This window comes from Lepidochelys kempii, chromosome 4 (genome assembly GCF_965140285.1).
Source record: "Lepidochelys kempii isolate rLepKem1 chromosome 4, rLepKem1.hap1, whole genome shotgun sequence".
Classification (NCBI taxonomy): Eukaryota; Metazoa; Chordata; order Testudines; family Cheloniidae; genus Lepidochelys; species Lepidochelys kempii.
Window position 1 is genome coordinate 11,077,905 of NC_136383.1, and position 22,405 is coordinate 11,100,309.

At 42.2% G+C, this 22,405-nt stretch overlaps 1 protein-coding gene across 5 annotated transcripts in view; it reads left to right on the forward strand.

The window, feature by feature from the left end:
• Positions 1-1,935: 1,935 nt before the first annotated feature.
• The window catches only part of ANKRD17 (ankyrin repeat domain 17), a 132,988-nt gene continuing 112,518 nt past the window's right edge, over positions 1,936-22,405 (forward strand). For all 5 annotated transcript variants that reach the window (XM_073340370.2, XM_073340374.2, XM_073340378.2 and 2 more), the window contains exon 1: positions 1,936-2,457. In XM_073340370.2, the coding sequence (XP_073196471.2) occupies positions 1,951-2,457 (507 nt within the window). In that variant the 5' untranslated portion in view covers positions 1,936-1,950. The remainder of the gene's footprint in view (positions 2,458-22,405) is intronic.

Here is a 22,405-nt window from a genome sequence, read left to right on the forward strand (position 1 = left end):
AGGCAACCTGTAGTCTGACATTTCTTAACTTTTAATAAGTGCTTGACTTTGCCATTTTACCAATATTCATTACATATACAGTATATATAATATTGAATAAATGATAGTTAACAAGGACATTACTCTTAATATAAAATACACATTTTATGGTTATGGAGTGTAGCCAAGTTAGGATTCCAACAGCAATGTTAAATTCTAACAGAGGTTTTGACTACAGTGAATCAGGCCTTTCAAATTTTGCAGAGCACTTTCACTTCCATACCTAGCCTGGCAGAGTGTTGACACTGCTCCAGATAAAAGCCACATATGTTATGTAGGGTCAAACCTTACCCTCTTCCTGGGCTTTAGCTTAATTACTAAAGTGACTCAAGATAACAAAACATAAATTCTGGCCTAAGCTGTCTCCTCAAGCTTGGTTTATCCTAAAACGTGTCTTTGCTGGACCCTAACTCTCTCTCTGCCAGGGGGCTAACCTACCTTTTCTAACACCTGCTAACTGGTTTGGGGCAAGACCAGAATCTTGCCAGCTTATTATAGGGCTGGAAAACAGAAAAAGCTCCTCTGTTCATACTCCTGAGCATGTTTTACTTGCTACCCCATCAGTCCTGCAGGGGTGACTGAACCATGTTCCTACCCAAGGACAGCAATGTACATTATTATGTTGCAGTAGCACCTAGGGGCCTCAATTAAGCCAAGACTTTATTATACTGTATTTACGATATGTTCAGTGATACAATATATGTCTAACAGTCCATGCCCAGGTTTGCATACTCTTGCAGTATTATTGCAAGTCTCACAATATTTGGTGTTTTTCTTAAATTCCCAGCTGCATGAGAATCTCAGCTTGAGGGGAGGGGGGAGGTAAATTTGTAGCCCTCATGGTTGCAGAGGAAAGTATGAAAACATGAAGCACATGTAGTTTCAAGGCACAGAAACCATAAAATAATTACAGAAAACCTACATTTGTTGTTTAAATTTTCTTAGTCCAATTGTGATTTTTTGGGGACCAATTTGTGATTTTTTTGAAGGCTGCTCTTCTTGTCCCTCATCAGGACATACAACCTGGGGACAGGCTGCAAGGAAGCACAGGGAGGCTATGAGAATGGAGTGTGAGACATGCACCATGTCACTTTCCAGATGAATATTTGGTTCAATACATTGAATTGTCACACACAGAGTATACCAGTTTATTAACATGAAAACAAAATGAGTAGGAAAAATTGTGTCTGTGCCTAGCATGCACTTGCTGCACTGATGAACTCCAGGGTGTGCATGTTACCGTCAAAGATACCACCTTTCCAGTAGGCAGCAGGTTTTTCCAGTTGATAAGGCACTGGCATGACACTCAGGTGCCCTGGGTTCTATTCCTAGCACAGGCCCTGGCCTGGTGGGTGATCCTGGGCAAGTCACAGCACCTCTGTGCCTCGGTTTCCCTGTCAAATGGGGATACAGCTTTGCAAAGCGCTTTGAGAGCTACAGATGAAAAGTGCCGGGTCAGAGCGAAGTGCTGTGGGTTCTGCATGTGCCGCGACCACAGCACCGAGCCCTCTTCTACCTGCTACTATGGGGGCAGAGGGCGGGATCGTGGGGCAGGAGCACAGCTCGCTTGCCGTGCTTAGCCCCACGAACGAGGAGAAAGGGAAGCCGGTGGAGGGTTTATTCCACGTCCCCCCCGGGCACTGCTTTCAGCGGGGGGAGTAGGGGTTGCGGGACGGCCGGGGCCTTGCGCTGGGACCGCCCCGCCGAGGGACAAGGGACCCAGGAGTCCGGGGAGGAATCGCCCCGCCTCACAAAAGGCGGGAGCCGAGGACGGACAAGGGCTCGCGCCGGCCGGGCTACGCGGGAGAGGGGGAGACGCGCGAGACGGCGCCGCCCCGAGTCCAGAGCGAGCGGCCGGCGCGAGCCGGAGAGCAGGCGCCCGAGGTTAGGCGGCGGCGGGCGCCGAGCCTCATGACGTGGAGCAGCGTTTCCGGCGGGCGGCGCGTGCGCAGAAGGAGCCGGGCGGAAGGGCCCGGCAGGGAGCGAGGAAGCGAGAGGCAACGGCGGCGGCACCCGGCCCGAGTGACGGCGGCGCCAAGTATCGCGAGAAGTGGCGCGGCGCCGGCGCTAGAGGTGACCGAGGCAGCGGCGACAGCAGCCCCGGGCGCCTCCCGAGCGCGGCCCCCAGCCATGGACAAGGCGGAAGGAGGCGGCGGCGATGCCGGGAGCCCCGCGGCCGGGCCGGGTCCCCCCGCGGGGCTGAGCGGCGGCAAGTCCTCGCCGGCGGCGGCGGCGGCGGCGGCGCGGGGGCTGGTGCGGGTCTGCGACCTGCTGCTGCCCAAGAAGCCGCAGAAGCCCAAGCGCAGCCGGACCTGCCGCCCGGCCAGCAGCAGCGACAGCGGGGGCAGCGAGAGCAGCGACGGCGGCAGCGAGGAGGAGGAGGAGGAGGAGGAAGAGGAGGAGGAGGAGGTGTCCGAGGTACGGGGGCGGGGGGCTCGGCTGGCAGGTGTCGGGGGGGGGGAACTCAACCGACCCATGCCGGGGGGGGGCGGGCCCGGTGTGTCCCCCCCCCCGCCCTTTCGCGGCTCACGCTGCGCGGCCCGGGAGCCGGCGGTCGGAGCGAGCCGGGCCCAGGGCGGCGGCAGCGGCGGGCCCCGGCGGGACTCGGAGGCCGGCCGGGCTGCCCGAGGGAGCCGGTTTCGTAAGCCGCCCGCTGGCCGGGGCAGGGCTCCGCGCGGGCGGGAGGGGGCAGCACCGCGCCGCGCTGCCCCCGGAGAGAGGGGAAGCGCCGCGGGTCGGGTTGCGGCGGCTGGTCGGCGGCGGCGGGGTGGGGGGACGACCCGCTCCCTCAAGCGGGTGTCGCCGCCCCCCCCCCCCAACGCGAGGGTCGGGGCGGTGATTGCAGCCTCCCCGGGGGACGTGGGGCTGGCCGCGCCGTGCTGCGCCTGCTCCTTTGCCCTTTGAAAACGGCAGGGGGCGAAGTGGCTTTTGCCGGGTTCCCCCCGCTCCGGGCTCTTTCTTCTCCAAGCCTGCCTCACCCGGCGGCACGCAGAGCGAGTCCCACGGGTGTCGCTGCGAGTGAGTTGGTGTGGGGCAAACCTCCGCTCCCCTCCAACTACTTTTTGAAAGGTTGTGCATGGGGAGGACCTTTTGACCGGAAAAGGACTTGAGGAGCTTTGTATAATGTGGTGTACTATTAAGACTGAAGTGGAAAGAGAAGCCAGTTTTAAGTAGGGGCACAGATCATCAGTGTATTTAAGGAGCCTTTAGACCAGTGCTTCTCAAGCTGTCTGATGTGCGGGACTGGCAATTTTTTTTCCCCCTATGTGCGCGCAGACCAGCAGCCGACGGCTCGTGGGCCGGCACCAGTCCGCGGACCACACCACTTTGAGTAGCGCTGCTTTAGATGACTATCCGTTTTACTTACGGTGCTGGTATTGTTTTGAATGAGAGAACCAAGACACAGAGCAATTTTGTTAATTCAAACGCTGTCCGATCAGTATTTTAGACCGACAACAAACTGATAATGTATAAGTTCTATGTGATTCATAATCTCTCACTGAGACTGTGGTCAATGGGGCTGTCTATACTTGAACATATTGATGGTTCATCTTATGGACTCATAGGGTCTTTATACTGCAATTAAACACCAGCCTAGCTAGTGGGGATTCAGATTGGTGGGCTATAGAATGGCATATGCACATCAAAGCTTGTGGTGAAGCAGCCCCCCCTTGTGGGGTCTCAGCCCAAGCCCAGATGTCTCTGCTGCTGTTAGCTGACATGGGCCAGCCATGGATGTTTAACTAGGGGATGCTGCCTGGGGCTAGCCTGAGGCTCCATGCCCCCCTTCCTCCCCGTGCGGGGCTGGGGTTAGCTTATGGCCTCGCGGGGCCCATGTGGGGCTGGCCCAAGCCGCTCCCCCCACACCTGCACGACCTAAGCCACCGGGGCCTGAGTGGGCCCAGCCCAAGCCTCTCACCCCCCAGGCCTAAGCAGGGCCCGCCCACACGGGGCCAGCCTGAGCCCACCCTCCCTAAACATTTGGCAAGATGAGTAGTTGGCAAGAGCAAATGGGACAAATGCCAAGTTTTGCCCCCCAAAAAGTCAGGACAGCCCGGACAGGGCTTAAAAAAGAGACTGTCCTGGCCAAAACGTGACGTATGGTCACCCTATGTTTAATTGCGTTATAGACCTAGAGTTTCTGTCCAGAAGGGACCATCCCGATCATCTAGTCTGACCACGTGTACCTATCAGGCCACAGAACCTCACCCATCCACTCCTGTAATAGGCCATAACTGCTGATTGAGTTACTGAAGTTCTCTAAACTTGATTTAAAGAGTTCATGTTACAGAGAATCCACCATTTACTCTAGCTGAAGCCAGCAAGTGACCCAGAGGGGGCAAAATAAAACCCCAGGGTCTCTGCCAATTTGACCTGGGAAGAAAATTCCTTCCCCATCTAATCCAGTATTGTACCTCACTTAAAATACCAGAGTACTTCAAGGAAAGGCGTACCTGCACTATCATCTTTTTTATACTATTCCATGGAAGAGAAGCTTCTGACCTCAGTTTGATCAATTTGGTTAGACTGATGAAAATGGATAGGTTTGTAAATTTTTTCTTTGTATAAATGCAGATGTTTTTGCTTTCTGAAATGTGTAGTCTTCTTGTATCCTTTTGTTATTTTTCTCAGGAATATCCTGCAGCAGTGGAATTCATAAACTAATCATAGACACACTTTTGGGGGTTACCCAGTGTATCCAGAATGAATCACTGCTCCCCGCTTACAGCGGAAGGGAGCTATCTGCACACCAGGAGAAACTCTTTGTCCCCAGCTACTGACTGCTGACAACATAGGCGCCCTGCTCTGAGCTTCACAAGCCTCACTCTTTCCCATTGTAGGCTAGCCATTTACATACCCCACTTTGTTACCCTTGAGTGCCCAGTCCCTTATCTTCTGAGCACCTGCAGTGTACACTGATCCATTGCCTCAGGCAAACAGTGCACCCTAGTTTACTGGTTTCACATCCCTTCAGTGCTCTTCGTAGACACATCTAAGTCCCTTGTGCTATAGTAAAACCAAACTGAAGTTTATTTAACAGAGTTTGAGATAGAGATTCAAATAAAAGCAAATATAAGGGTAAGTTATTTTCCTGACTAGTAAGGTATTTCCCACACAGTGGTGAGTCCTTGCAGCCCTTGTCCAATGTAGAAAGCTGGGGATCCACCTTTCATGAGACGCCCCTGCTGCAGTTTCTCCTCTGTAATGGATAAAAACCGCCTGGCTCATTTCTTTGGCCCTTAAACAGTTACACTCTACTGTCTTTTAGCTCAAGGGGCCCCCTCTTCAGAGAGCTCTCCAGGGGTTTGTTTGTCTTTGTAAGTTTCCACCTGGTCCAGACAGTGCTTGTCTCCACAGATATCCTTTGTTCTCAACTTCAGTTGAATTTGCCCTGAGACCCTGCCTCACCTCAGGTGACAGGCCTTACTTTTTAACAGTTTTGCAATCTAATAGCATTTTACATATTTCTTAAACTATTTTCTGCACAATCATCTTTCATAACCATGACAATCAGCTAGTTCTTAGCTTTTGAAAGAGGCCACCATGACCCTCTTCAGTGAGATATTTGAGAAAATGGTTGGACATGGGTAATGTACTTGCCTGATTATCAAAAAGAAAAGGAGGACTTGTGGCACCTTAGAGACTAACCAATTTAAGTCCTCCTTTTCTTTTTGCGAATACAGACTAACACGGCTGTTACTCTGAAACTTGCCTGATTATGTTAGTGTCACAATTATACATAGTATTAAAATATTCTCTTATCCTTGTTTTAACCTGGTTTCCATTCAGTGTTGAGTGTCAGGTATGCATATTATTGGAAAAGGCAAATAAGAGCTAGAGTGCTCAGTTTGTACTTGTATTTTATATGAACACATACTAATTTTGCTAAGTAGTTTTTCAGTCTTGTAACCTGTTAATTTTAACATTTGTTCTCTCCTTTTTAAACGTCATTCTTACAATAATTCATTTATAAAATCTAAACTTCTCACTGTCAGAATTAAACTACTCAGTTCTTAATAGCAAATAAAATACAGATAAAGTAAGCCTCTTTTGAGATGTTTTGGTTATAAAGATGAGCTTAATGTATTTATAAGGAGCAGAGACTGAGTTTTACCTTAACATCAGTTATGTTTTTTACAGTAGTTTTAAATTAGAATTTTTCTATTTTATTGTGTAATGCCAGATTTAAAGATGACTATGGTACTTTAGTGCTAAAGAAACATATTCTGCATCTATTTCCACAGTAACTGACAGACACTTACACAAGTGTCTTTCATTTAAAGACTTCATTATGCTAAAAATGATATATCGAGTGGGCACACTTTGTTTCTATTGCTTTGAGATATTATTGGTTCTGTTGGCATTTCCTAATTTAAGTATAGGGAGTATTGTCTCTTTAACTGGTAGAATCTTTCAAAACTGAGGCACCTTTAAAGTTTGACCACTGTATTAGTGTATCTCACTATGGGATCTAAACCTTTTTATATAAATGTATTTGAATGCTAAGAAGTTCGGTTGAATACTGCCAGCACCACGAGCATCCTGCTGATCTATACGGCTGTAGTGAGAGAAATAGTGTGAAGCAGTCTTGTGGAGAACTAAGTACCAGCCCATGCAAAGTTTAAAGTTGAGTGCCTTGAGTAACTGTAGCAAACTTAGCAACTATCTAGCACTGCACAGGTGGTATGCATTTATAGTGCCATACTGTCTCCTCCCCACCCCATCGAAATACGCAGTTGGGCAGTTGCATTTTACATGGCTGAAGTCTTGTGTGGTCTTAAAGAGTAGCCCCAAGTATAATGCATTGCAGTAGACGAGTTTGGAGGTAACAAAGTGGCTGTCACCCAGGTGTAGCCCATAGGAGGCACTATGGGCAACTGAGAATCCAGGAGCAGTGATTGATCCAATAGAACTTCCAGACTGCAAACACTTTGGACAAAAAAAAGTGAGAAACCACATTTAGCCCCTTCTAGATGCTTTCTCATGCCAGTAAACATCATTTTATATTGTATATATGATGGGATAGGAGAAGCAGAAATGTTGAAAACATGTCTCTGCTTTTCCATCTCTTTGTAATATTAAGCCAATCCCTATGTTTGCTGGCTTCCTTATGGCGTGTTAAATAAAGGTCCAGCATCAAGACATGGAGAGAGAAAAAAAAAACATTATTATAATATCACGATGAGGCAGGGGAAGAATAACAACAGAGCTGGATGCATAGTTGGAATTTTGATCACAGAAAGAGCAGTTTTGGAATCTAGACGCTCCTTGGCATTATAGTCTTATGAATTTACTTAGTCCTGTTCACAATTACTGAAAAATTCCCAGACTAGACATAGAAGTTTGGATATCCAATAAGGAGAATTTAACGTTCAAAGAACTAATTAGGATACATTTGGGGACATGTGATTTGTCCCGTCTTTACAATATGCTTTTCCCTTGGAAATCCAAGATGCTTGCTGACAGCCAAGGTCTAATCCTGCTCTTACTGATTTCAGACAGAAATAATATAACTTGGTAAATTGTGCACAGCTTGACGATCCAAAATGTCCATCAGCTTCTTTAGGTACATGGGATGTGGGAATTTATTATGGGGAAAGGAGGATCATATTTTATATGAAGTAATATTCAGTATCTCCTGGGTAGGAATCTTTTGCGCGTAAGGGAATTTTCTTTAACAATAGTGAAGTGCTTTAACAGACTAAATCTTGATTTTTTTTTTTTAACATTTTACTCTACATACTTGGCTTCCTTCATGTAGCTCTTCTGTGGTGTTTTTAATCCCTGTGGAAAAATACTTAGATGAGAATAAATCTTATATTCTTAGCTTGATTAGCCTTTAATAGTTTTTAGAGAAGTCTTAATAGACAAGTGTGTGAAAGTGCACATGCACACACGGTAGAACCCTTTTCCTCTTAATTCCTCACCTTCAGAAATGACCCATACTCTTGTCATTTTAAATATCACTAGTAAAGTTTAGCTGGTATGCATTGGTCTCTTAAACATTAAACAATTGGAATATGGTTTGGTGAGTTAAAGCAACTGATCAGGTCTATGCTCTCTTAATGTTTGGGATTTAAAAAAATACATTTTTGGTTTGGTTTTTTTTTTTGGAAGGGATTAGCAAAACACTCAGAAGGCTGAAGGGAGAGGGAAGATAGGATATGGAAAAGAGGGAGGCTGGAGCATGGAGGAGAGGTGGAATGAGGCTAAGATAAAGACACACTGAAGTAGTGTTTGGGAGGGGGTTGCAGCAAACAAGCAATCCGCATGAGGAGAGAATGTCCAGAGGTCGGTCCCCCCCCCCACCCCCCAAAAAAAAAAAGAAAGAAAATGGCACGGAATATAGCAATATAACAGAAGCAAGAGATAGGTGTACTAGGAAGTTACATTTGTGGAATCCCCATCACTGGAGATTTTTAAGAAAAGGTTAGATAACGTCTTGTCCGCGATAGTCTAGTTATGAAGGTGGTGGATGAGATGACCTTTTAACAACCTTTCCAGCCCTACATTTCTGAGATTTTATTTCTCTTTCCTCAACCCTTTCCCTGTATTGTCTGGTTAGAGTGACTTGATCAATCTGTAAATACCTAAATGGAGAACAAATTAGATAATAGGCTCTTCAGTCTGGCAGACAACGATATAAAAAGATCCAAAGGTTGGAAGTTGAAGCTAGTTAAATTCAGACTGGAAATAAAGTGTATATTTTTAACAATGAGGGTAAGTATCTATTAGAACAAGTTATTAAAAGTTGTGGAGAATTCTCTTTCACTGGCAATTTCTAAATAAAAATTGTATGCTTTTCTAAAAGAGATGCTCAAGTTCAAACAGGAATTATTTTGTGGAAGTTCTGTGGCCTGTATTATGTAGAAAATCAATCTAGATGATCAGTGCTCCCTTAGAACGTATGAACTATAAACGCTTAAGGACAGTGACTGTTCCTTGCTACATATTTGTACTGTGCTTGGCACTGTAGGGACTTGATTCTGGTTAGAGCCTCCAGGTGCTCATGTAATACATCTTCAATATAAAGAAGGAAAAGACCAAACCAATTTTTTTTTCCTTTTATAGGTCACCTTCACAGGAAGCAATTTTGGAACAAGTGGTTGCAATTATCTCAGGTGGTAAATCAGTGAGAAATAGTCTCACAATGAAACAAAAACATTTGGATTACTCTAAATACTGTTACAGGTTTCAGAGTAACAGCCGTGTTAGTCTGTCTTCGCAAAAAGAAAAGGAGTACTTGTGGCACCTTAGAGACTAACCAATTTATTTGAGCATGAGCTTTCGTGAGCTACAGCTCACTTCATCGGATGCATACCGTGGAAACTGCAGCAGACATTATATACACACAGAGACCATGAAACAATACCTCCTCCCACCCCACTGTCCTGCTGGTAATAGCTTATCTAAAGTGATCATCAAGTAGGGCCATTTCCAGCACAAATCCAGGTTTTCTCACCCTCCGCCCCCTCACACACAAACTCACTCTCCTGCTGGTAATAGCCCATCCAAAGTGACCACTCTCTTCACAATGTGTACGATAGTCAAGGTGGGCCATTTCCTGCACAAATCCAGGTTCTCTCACTAGAACTCAGTGTAAAATAATAGGTACTGTACATGAATTTTGGAAGAAGTTGAACGGATTTTTCCTTTTAACTTCTCAATCTCAAATATTCACAACTTGATAGGTGCATGGGATTGTGAAGGGGGTGCAGGGTGATGTCTTTGAAGCATTAGCTAATGGTCACTGCCAAAAGTGTGGTGCTGGACTGCAGGGATATGGCAAACACTGTTTTCTCCACCCACCAGTTAGGAAGTAAATCCTTAAACTTTTTTCAGCACACAGACTCTATGTGAGAGAGCTGTTATCTTCTATTATGGCCTAATTCTGTCATCAGGTGTGCATATGTAATTCACATTTACTTAGTGGGAGATCAGTATGTGTGCCTGATGGCAAAATTTATTCCTTAGTTTTTTACAATTGTCATGAGCAGTAGCAGTACACTTTCTGACTGACTAGAATAATTTAGCATTTTCCCTATAATAGCTATGTTTAATATAGGCTCACTCTGATGTTGTTTACTGTAGTCTCACAATCTGTGTTAAGGGGTTGTATTTACTAATTTTGTTAGAGGGGAATTTAATCTTCTGCATATGTGACCAGTAAATTGGAATTACATTGCAGTTGCACTTGGATCAGCGGATACATCAAAGAAATCTTGAGTATCCAGGCAACAGTACTGTGACTAGTCAGAATGTCCTTGTAGCAGAAAGAAATGCACTGTAAATAGACTGTATCTAGTAGTGGATGAAAATAAATTTTAAGAAAAATTAGATGTTTTCAAATTAAGTGTGTAAATATTTTTATATAATTTATGTAACTTTTTTCAGATGATCAAAAAGCTAATTAAGCAACTGGTAAAGCTTTAAATGCGTAACTGAAATTTTCATTTTTTTTTTCTGGCATGTGCTGCCAGGGAGTGCTTCAGTGTTCTGAATTAGATTGTGAACTTAGTTACAAACATTTGGTAGCTATAACATGTTTTTTCTTCAGTCTTAATATTGCCCACGTGTTCTTTAAACTGGCATGTGGTGGATGGAGTTTGACAGCCAGTGCTTTTTCCGTGTCCCATGCCATATGGTAGTTCAAAGATTTGTCTTCCAGACTTCTTAGAAGCATGGCTGTCAGCAGAAAGCTATATAGATGTAGATGTTTGTGTGTGAAGAGCAAGTAGTAAAATAGACAGATTAAAGTTACTTTAAAAGATGAAATTCAGAGTTCTACATTTGGCATTGTAATATCCTGTTTAATTAAGAACGTCCTTTTTCATTCCCAATTTCTTCATGGAATGAATTCACAATCCAAGAGTGTTTGAGTAGAGATTCTATAAAATGTGTTAATGTTTTGGTTTATTAAAAGAAGTGTATATATGTTTCTCATGTCTCAGCAATTTTGCTTTGGCTAAACTATGTAATACAACTAAAGCCAAGAAACAGAGCAAACCTATAATTATCTGTTCTGTACATGACTTAGTGCATAAAGATCAAAAGTATTTGTATGCATTTGATTTTATTACACGTACTGCAATGAAATAAACTTGAATGGATTAGAGATTTAAACCATTTTACAGTTAATCTCAGAGGTTTTGGTTTTTTTTGCAAATTCTTAAAACATTTTTGAACCTTTACTTTGGATAAAACAAGACTTCTAGTGTAGTTCTTTCCTGAATCTCAAATCATGCTTCATGAAAGTTTAACTCGTTAGATCAGTTTTCCCTCCCCGAGGAATCTCATTATATTAAGATGTAGGTTTCTGGTTTTAAACTAAGTCAGTTTGTTACTGGATTCTCAGATGGTTTCCAGAAATGATTAAGTATTATATCTGGGAATGCTAATTTTACAGGAGTGCTTTAGGGCATGCCTACAAAAATGGTATTTGTATAACCTTTTGAATGTTCCTTCCGCATTTTTATTTGGCCTTGGTGAAAACTTAAGATTGCATGCAACACAGTACAAAATTAGTTTCTCTTAGATGCTCCAGTAAAGAATGGTTTCAGAGGAACAGCCGTGTTAGTCTGTATTCGCAAAAAGAAAAGGAGTACTTGTGGCACCTTAGAGACTAACCAATTTATTTGAGCATGAGCTTTCGTGAGCTACAGCTCACTTCATCAGATGTTTACCGTGGAAACTGCAGCAGACTTTATATACACACAGAAATCATGAAACAATACCTCCTCCCACCCCACTGTCCTGCTGGTAATAGCTTATCTAAAGTGATCAACAGGTGGGCCATTTCCAGCACAAATCCAGGTTTTCTCACCCTCCACCCCCCCACACAAATTCACTCTCCTGCTGGTGCTAGCCCATCCAAAGTGACAACTCTTTACATAATCAAGTCGGGCTATTTCCTGCATAGATCAAGGTTTTCTCACATCCCCCCCACCCCCATACACACACAAACTCACTCTCCTGCTGGTAATAGCTCATCTAAACTGACCATTCTCCAGGTTTAAATCCAAGTTAAACCAGAACATCTGGGGGGGGGGGGGTAGGAAAAAACAAGAGGAAACAGGCTACCTTGCATAATGACTTAGCCACTCCCAGTCTCTATTTAAGCCTAAATTAATAGTATCCAATTTGCAAATGAATTCCAGAAGAGTTCCCAGAAGTTACCTGCTACAGGACAGGCCTAACAAAGAAAATAACAGAACGCCACTAGCCGTCACCTTCAGCCCCCAACTAAAACCCCTCCAACGCATTATTAAGGATCTACAACCTATCCTAAAGGATGACCCAACACTCTCACAAGTCTTGGGAGACAGGCCAGTCCTTGCCTACAGACAGCCCCGCAACCTGAAGCAAATACTCACCAACAACCACATACCACACAACAGAACCACTAACCCAGGAACTTATCCTTGCAACAAAGCCCGTTGCCAATTGTGCCCACATATCTATTCAGGGGACACCATCACAGGGCCTAATAACATCAGCCACACTATCAGAGGCTCGTTCACCTGCACATCCACCAATGTGATCTATGCCATCATGTGCCAGCAATGCCCCTCTGCCATGTACATTGGTCAAACTGGACAGTCTCTACGTAAAAGAATAAATGGACACAAATCAGATGTCAAGAATTATAACATTCATAAACCAGTCGGAGAACACTTCAATCTCTCTGGTCACGCAATCACAGACATGAAGGTCGCTATCTTAAAACAAAAAAACTTCAAATCCAGACTCCAGCGAGAAACTGCTGAATTGGAATTCATTTGCAAATTGGATACTATTAATTTAGGCTTAAATAGAGACTGGGAGTGGCTAAGTCATTATGCAAGGTAGCCTGTTTCCTCTTGTTTTTTCCTACCCCCCCCCCCCCCCAGATGTTCTGGTTTAACTTGGATTTAAACCTGGAGAATGGTCAGTTTAGATGAGCTATTACCAGCAGGAGAGTGAGTTTGTGTGTGTATGGGGGTGGGGGGGATGTGAGAAAACCTTGATCTATGCAGGAAATAGCCCGACTTGATTATGTAAAGAGTTGTCACTTTGGATGGGCTAGCACCAGCAGGAGAGTGAATTTGTGTGGGGGGGTGGAGGGTGAGAAAACCTGGATTTGTGCTGGAAATGGCCCACCTGTTGATCACTTTAGATAAGCTATTACCAGCAGGACAGTGGGGTGGGAGGAGGTATTGTTTCATGATTTCTGTGTGTATATAAAGTCTGCTGCAGTTTCCACGGTAAACATCTGATGAAGTGAGCTGTAGCTCACGAAAGCTCATGCTCAAATAAATTGGTTAGTCTCTAAGGTGCCACAAGTACTCCTTTTCTTCCAGTAAAGAATGTGCCAGTAAATTAGCATAAGAAGAGCTCAGTGTTCTCATCCACTCATTGTGGAGATCCCTGATTCTGCAGTGACTTCTGTGAACTGGAATAACAAAGCTCATTGCAGGATTGGTGCCTGGGGCCCTGATCCTGTGACTACTTAGACACTTGAATCCATTGAGCTTAATGGGGCTATTTGTGTTTTTAAAGTTAGACATGTATGTAAATCTTTGCAGGACTAGAAGATGATGTTTAGTGGAGTTAAAATTACGAGGGGCATAAAAGCACTTTTTTTTCTTCTTTGTGATCCAGTTCTTGGCCTGAGAATCTTCAAGTCAGGTCTTAGTCTTCATGAATGGATAAAATAGGTACCTAAAAAAGAAAGATGGAGGAATGAAAGAAGAAACTGCTGAGTATTAATAAACTTTATTGCGAACAAGGAAGAACAAACCACAATAACACTAGTTTACTCATAATCATAAATCTTAGAAAATATTTTTCATATAACCAGGATAGGAACTAAGGTTGATAATTTCAAAGCTATTTAAGTGTATTTAGCCATACAGTTCCCATTGAAATTAATGGGAGTTGTGTGGCTAAACCTGTTAGGCAGTTTTGACAATCCAACCTAAATTTATGGAGAAAGGCATAACCAAGCTAAGCAGGTAAAAGATTTTTTTTAAAATGGTGGGTAAAGTTAGGCTCCTATGGCCCTCTGTAGGCACCTAAGACTGAGTTTCAAAGTTGTTGAACACCCAGTAACGCCTATTGATTTTTGGATGACATATCTTTCTATACTTGTCTCATCAGATGTAGCAACTAAAGAACTACACACAGAATACAACCATGCTAATATAGTAGCGTGGGAAATTTAATTATGAATTGCTAATAAGTGTTTCAGGAGAGAATCTGAGAAGGGACAAAGTGTGGTTGGGGAGGACCAGCTCCAGATAATTTCCTATGCTTTCTTTGTGTGAAGCTCCTCCCTGGCATTACTCTCCTCTATGAAAAAAACCAACAACAAAAAAACCCCTCAGACCCATTCCCTCACATCTATGCAGACATGTCTGTCCCTGTATCATCCTCCCACGTTGCTGCCACATCCACGACTTTGCATTACTGTGCTGCCTTGGTTCCCAGCAGCCTCCATGCTGCTCTGCTACTTTCCCTGTCTCCTCTATGTCTATGCTGACTGATATTCCTCCTTGCCCCAGTAGACTGATACACCTCTTGCCAACACTACTTCACCCCTTCCCGTTAAGAGGGTGAGGAAAACCAAACTTGGGAAACTGCCTCCCTTCTCCCCCTGGCAGATAGTTGTGTAAGAGTTAAGGTTGCCCATTTTATTATTATATTGGAATTGCAAAAGCTTCAGAAAAGGGCAACAAAAATTATTAGAGGTATGGAACAGTTTCTATATGAGGAGAGATTAATAAGACTGGGACTTTTTAGCTTGGAAAAGAGATGACTAAGGGGGGATATGATAGAGGTCTATAAAATGACTGATGTGGAGAAAGTAAATAAGGAAGTGTTTACTCCTCATAACACAAGAAATAGGGTTAACCACATAAAATTAATAGGCAGCAGGTTTAAAACAAACAAAAGGAAGTATTTTTTCATACAACGCACAGTCAATCTGTGAAACTGTTTGCCAGAGGATGTTATGAAAGCCAAGAATATAACAGGGTTAAAAAAAGAACTAGATAAATTCATGGAGGATAGGTCCATCAGTGGCTATTGGCAGGGATGATGTCCCTAGCCTCTGTTTGGCGGAAGCTGGGAATGGGCGACGGGATGGATCACTTGATGATTACCTGTTCTGTTCATTCCCTCTGGGGCACCTGGCACTGGCCGCTATTGGAAGACAGGCTACTGGCCTAGATGAACCATGGGTCTGACCCAGTATGGCTGTTATGTTGTTTATTTGTATCATTGTAGCACCGAAGCAGTTACCAGGACTCTGTTGTTCCAGGTGCTGTACAAATAGAACAAAAAGATGGTCCCTGCCCCAAGAATTTATAATCTAAATATAAGACAGGAGACAATTGGTAGATACAGACAGATGGAGTACAAGGAAATAGTGAGATGATACATCATCATGATAGTCTGTGGTCTCTGCACACAGTACCTAACTGTTAAGTTTTTGTAGGCATCGTGACAAAGAAAAGTTGTGACGAATTTGAAGGTGGATATGGAGGTAGCTTTGCAGATGGTTATGGGGAGCGCCTCCCTTGTGTGAGGGGCTGCATGGGACACTGGCATCATGGGCCGATAGGTGGTGAGCATCAAAAGCTTGATAGCAAATGATAAATAAGGTGGTGGTAGACCTGTCTTGAAAGTAAACACAGGTAGCTTATGTTTTGATGCATTAAAGAAAAGGCACCCAGTGGAGATCTGTAAAGAGAGGGTTGACATGGTCAAAACAATGGGCTAGGAAAATAATCTTTACAGAAGATACAGTGGGGCAAGATTGCATGTGTCAAGTCAAGAGAGATGGATGTTGCAGGAGTCCAGACATGAGGTGATGAGAGCTTGGACAAGAGTTGCTGTGTGGCTAGATAAAGTTCAAGTACACATCTACAATCAATACAAACCAGGGAAATCACCCGGTAAGGCAGCAATAGCATCCACAGCAACTAGATTCAACATATCGAACAGAACACCCAAACGTTTTTGCAGCTCCACGAAAAAAGCTCACTTTGTCCTTACAAACAAGCACGCACAACACACACATCCAAGAAACCTTAACTCTTACCTTGGACTTCCTCTTCTTCAAATAACACTTTCGCTACACAACACGTTTTATATGGGGAATACATTTATCTAGGTGAGGCCAGAGTTAAGGTTTTTGTTTTTAGTTTGACTATAAGGAATTCAGTAGAAAGAATGTGACAAGAATTGTGTGATCCTCTGGTGGTTGTTGGTTTTTTTTTTTTTTTTTTTTTTTCCATGCTGATCTTTACTGGCGGTAAGAAATGTGTGCTGGAAATACACATGGGAATTTTCCACAGGGAAATAAAGAAATCTGGAGAAAGGAATCTCAGAAAAAATGTAGGATTCCTTTAGTCTTGTTAACAGCAAAAAAAGAACCAGAAAAAGAAACGTTTTCTAACAGGAGCCTTCCTTAAAAGGTCGAACAGTCTCGTGCTGCTACTTCAGTACTTGCTTATTGAGGTGGTCATTGGAATAGCTTTCACTAAAATTGTTTTGGGAAATCTGAGTGGAGATTTGGCTGGTTTTCTGTGGCAGAGTCCCTGTTTTAAAAGCTTTTAAATCATTATTACTGGCAGATGTATTACCCTTCCCAGTAGATCAGATGTCTCAGGTATGGTCCAATTAACTGCACAGAACAGGCTTTGCTAGAATTCATTGCTACTTGCAGAAGAGAATAAATATACTCACTATTACTTTCCCAAGTGGGATGCGTTTTATATTATTTTCTCTCCATGCAGGCAAAAGGGATTTTGGGTACATTCTGATCTAATTGGTACTACCTGATTTGATCTAGACTACATTAAATCACTTCTGTCTCAGAATAGTCCCCTGTCCTTTTTCTACTTCACTAAATTTTTGAAGGTTTCCTTGGATAAATATCCTGATTACAGGGTCAGGGGGGAGAGGAGAGAAGAGGGATCCAGCATAGAACAATAATCACCACAGTAGACAGGGGCAAGCATTAGTGGTACCATATGAATTAATAGCATTCTCAGTAAAGAATTTATGCAGCACATGCTACAGTGTGTACAACCTGCCTGGTGTGATGAGCTCTGATGGAGATGAAAGGACTATTGTTTGGTTTTCTTTTCCTTTTTATGAAGAGGCAGGAACTTTTATATTCTTAAGCATGTGACTGATAACTGAACTCTTATCTACGATCCAAGGGAAAGGTATTTTTGACTGGAAACTGAAATACATCTCTTGCAAAGCTAAAAAAAAATTCTCCAGATTTGAAGGAATAATTAAGACCTTAAAAATATAGATTGTAAACACTTTGGGCAGGGACCTTGTCTACCTCTGTTTGTGCAGGGGATCCAATTGTTATTGGGTCCTCTAAGTGTTGCTGGAAAAAAATCTCACCCCGGAAAGGAGATAGACACTAATTTGAGATCATTGTAGCTGATGAACTATTAGTCTTTTTCTTGAGAGAGGTCTCAAACTTCAGCCAACGCCTAGGAAAAGCTTGTTAATAGAAATTTATTGTGATATTAGTCAAAATAGGACGGATGTGATCAAATTACAGAAAACATTAGTCAAATGTATAATAATCCATATTGAAATAGGGATGGCACACTCCTGGGGTTATGATGACCTTTGTAACATGCCTCAGATGAGCTTTGTCTTGGCTACGATGCACTAGTGCATCAAAAAGTACACGATTCCACGTAGTGTAAGGGCAAGTCTACACTAGAGCGCTGCTGATGCAGCAGCGCTGCTGATGCAGCTGCGCCGCTGTAGCGCCTCTGGTGAAGATGTGCTATGCCCATGGGAGAGCGCTCTCCTCTTGGCATATGTATGGCCATAGGTAAAGTTAGGCTCCCACCATTCTTAATAAATTTAACAATATGGTTAAAATATTAGCATCCAAATATTTGGGTACATCACTCATAAGTTATACTAAGAGTATATAGGCACCTAAGACTGAGTTTCAAAGTTGTTGAACACCCAGTAGTGCCTATTGATTTCTGCATGACATATCTTTCTATACTTATGATGATCTCCTTGTCTTATCAGATGTCGCTTGTGGGAAGCAAATATAGCAAAGAGTAAAGGAGTACTTGTGGCACCTTAGAGACTAACCAATTGTAGCTCACGCTCAAATAAATTGGTTAGTCTCTAAGGTGCCACAAGTACTCCTTTTCTTTTTGCGAATACAGACTAACACGGCTGTTACTCTGAAACATAGCAAAGAGTGTAGCTTGTCCCTCAGTAATGGAGAATTTAGGATAGATTGTCCCTCAGTAAATATAATCCGTCAGAGAAGTATTTCAGCTACTTTTGTGACTTTGCTTCTCAATGGCACTCCAACTCATCTCTTGGTATTGCTGATGTCTGATATGTTCTAAATAGATGTCCCTTGAACACCTGATGATGTCCAACACCATGAATAGCTGCATCAGCGAGGCATAGATTCCCACAATACTTGCTCATTACTGGGATCCCAAGCACCCAGGGCTCTGATGATCAGCGCTGAAGTGAATTGTAACCCAAAAGCAGCCAAAGTTGATCATTTTGGGAAAGAAACTCCCAACATGCTGCGCACGTAGGCAGAGTAGGTGTGCCTATGCAAACACAGTTGCTCTTGAAGTCTTTTCCCCCAGAATATCACTAGATGTCAGGGGAGGGCTTATTCAAACTCTGCCTACATACAGGTGCACGAAGAGAATCAAACTGATTATGATATAGATCAGTGACAGTTTTGTCTTGGTGAAAATAAAAAATGCCTTCTCCTTAACCATATGGTGTGTCCACAAAAAATTTGTTTTACAAACGCCTGATTAGAGAGACAATACTGAAGCAAATCCTTTCCCTTTCTCGATAAACACTCAATTCTGTGCGTTTGCTCAACACCTCATGGGACTTGATCTGATGGTTATAGATGTCATGTACACAGATAGGAGGTTTGTATATGAAGATACACTATATCCAGATAATGAAATTTTGTGAAAAGTAAGTTTAATGTGAAGAGGCATCGTGATTAGTGTCTTAGAATGTGTGAGTCTAAAACGAATTATATAATCATTTTTCTGTACTGTACTCCACCCATAAAAGAGGAGAATAGGAGGGAAATGACATATCTGCGGGAGATGAGTTAATATTGATTATCATAAATGTGAATTTTTTTCCAGATGTTTGGGGGTTTTGTAATGTTAACATTAACCTGCAGTTTCCTATCTTTAATTTTTTTTTAAAAGTTCCTGTCATCTTGATTCTGACTTTCCTATTTTTGTAATGTGTATACTTTTTAAATAACTCCAATTTATCTGCACTCTCAACCTGAACTCCAGTTTAACCATTATTTCTGTGTGGTGTTAACTTCTATATGAAAATGACTAGAGGCATGGGAAGACTGCTTTATGAAGAGGTTAGAAAGACTGTAACTTGTTTGCTTAGAGAAAAGATGAAAAGGGGAATATAGATATAAAATGAATGGTATAGAGAAAGTATATAAAGTGCTCATATTTACCTTTTCTCATAATATAAACAAGATAACAAATTTAAATTGGAAAGGCAACAACCAGGAAATTTTTTATGATGCATACTAATATGATGGAAATTCTGTTGCTCGATATTAAGTTAAGTAGGATTAACAAAAATTAGACATTTATATGGATATTGAGAATATCTAGTACATTGACTAGATTTAAAAAGGGGAAGGGACTGGACATGATAATGTGGCCAAAGGCATAAGTCAACCACTAGTTGACAAAGGTTAAGGCAGGCACATTTCATTATGACTAGGTTGTTCAGTAATTGCCCTCTTTTTGTGCACCTTTATTTGAAGTATCATGTAATAGCCACAGTCAGAGACAGAATACCTGGTAAATTGGACTTATGGCTTGATGTGGTATAGCAATTCCTTTCTTTTTATTTGGTGAGATTTCTCTGTAGGAGGACATTTGGACTAAATACACTCATTACTACTTGGTCTCTTTCAGTTTTGTTGGTGGTACTCTGTCTAAATGTCGGCATTTCTAAGATACTGAGGGAGTCAGGGAGTCAGTTACTGATCTATTTTATTCAAACATAAGAATGACCATATGGGGTCGGACCAGTGCTCTGTTTAGCCCAGTGTTCTGTCTCTGACAGTGCCAGTGTCAGATGCTTCAGAGGATATGAACAAACAGAACAATTTGGAGTGATCCATCCCCTGTCGTCCAGTCCAAACTTCTGGTAGTTGGAAGTTTAGGGGACACCTGGAGCATGGGGTTGCATCTGACCTTCTTGGCAAGTAGGCCCATTGATGGACATTTCCTCCATGAACGTACCTAATTCTTTTTTGAACCCAGTTAATACTTACAGCTTTCATGACATCCCACTGAATTCCACAGATTGTGTTGTGTGAAGAAGTATTTCCTTATGTTTGTTTTAAACCTGCTGCCTGTTAATTTCCTGGGGTGACTCCTGATTCTTGTATTGCGTAAAGGGATAAATAACACGTCCATATTCACTTTCTTCACACCATTCATGTTTTTATAGACCTCTATCATATACCCCTTAGTCATCTCTTTTCGAAGACGAACAGTCCCCCTCTTTTTAATCTCTCCTTGTCTGGAAGCCGTTCCATACCCCTAATAATTTTCGCTCCCCTTCTCTACATCTTTTCCAATTCTAATATATCTTTGTTCAGATATACTCAGTATTCAAAAGTGTGGATGTACCATGGCTTAATATAGTGACTTTGATATTTTCAATTATATTCTCCATCCCTTTCCTAATGGTTCTAACATTCTGTGATCTTATTTGACTTCCACTGCATGCTGTTATAAAATTACCTTCTTTACCGGCCTTAACATGCATCTACTGTAGTTGCATCTTTTACGACTAGATCCAGGCCACAATTCAAAGTAACTGTCCAACAACTTTTATATATCTGTAGCTGTCTGCAGCCTCTTCAGAATTCCTCAAATCTAGGAGAAGAGGCTAAACTGTGCAAGCCTTATCTAGTATTCATCATAGTTAATTCCAGTAATAGGAAGCATATGTACACATCAGAAATTAATATCTATTTTTATGTTAAGTGGTTTCAAAATGTACATCAAATAGAATACAGAAAATGAACTCAGTAAATCAAATCTGAAACTTGGAATTTCTAAACTAGAGTAAAAACGTTTCCTTGTGTAAACACTTATGAGCACACTTAAAAGTAAAAATAGAACTTTTAATTTGCACTATTGACAAGTTCAACCCAACATCTATTAAAATCTCAAGTTAAACATTAGAGACAAAATGTGTAGAGTAAGCTTGAAGAAAACTATCAAAACATGAATTACCCATATGTTGTTATGCAATGTTCAAGACTGAGTCAGCTTTCCCGAAGTTAAAAATAGATTAATCCTGTATTCCTTCCTCTTTGAATATAACATGACACGTGATCAGTATCATAAATACATTTCCTTGATAGTTGATGTTTGCAGGGCTATGGAAGAGGGATCTCTGCGTTTAGAGCAGAGATTCATTCTTTACATAAAAGAATTTTTTCCTTTTTCACATAGTTTGACTGCATTAACCCCCCCTTCCCCCCGACACTATTTGCAGAACACTTGACAAAGTTCTCTTAATTGAGTCAAAGGAAGGATTTGGGGAGAGTTATTGGACAAGATACTTGTGCAGATTTTCAACAGGAACAGAAGTTTTATTTAGACATCTTGTGGTATGTGTGCTTTTACCATAGGTAGGAACTTCCTAGTAAATCGCTGATATCTAATATAACAAGTGTGTTTAAGGAAAAAAGATCTACAGGTTTTTTCCATTGACTTTTAGAATATTAGAATTCTAGGACTATTAAATTTCAAAATTTTTAAGTATTCTGATATTGTTTAATTCAGTGGTGGTCCTTAAGTATTTTCCTGCCAGCTGAAATGTTTCCCTTTTAGTCCCGTTGGCAGTCTTGATTTTTCCCTCTGCTGCCAAAAAACATTAAGTACCTAAACAAAGTTCTAACTTATTAAAGGAGATTTAAATATTATGGGTGGGATTTTTGAAAGTGCTCAGTGTTGGCTTGACTCTGTTCCAACTGTTCAGTGGAAACAGAGTCGGGCTAAGTGTCGTCTTGATGACAAGCGTAATCATTTTTAAAATGTAAGTTGTACAAGATAATTAGTAAAACAACTATGAGGAAGAAATGACTGTTCAGCTACTGCTTTTATTGAACTAATGTTGGAGTGTGTGGGACAGTTCTGAAAAGGTAGGTGGTAAATTGGAAACAGAGCTGCTGAAGTTTTTCTCAGAGCTGTTGAACTTTAGAGCTTCTTAAAGTGTCTCTTATATTTATAAAGACAGGTTTCAGAGTAACAGCCGTGTTAGTCTGTCTTCGCAA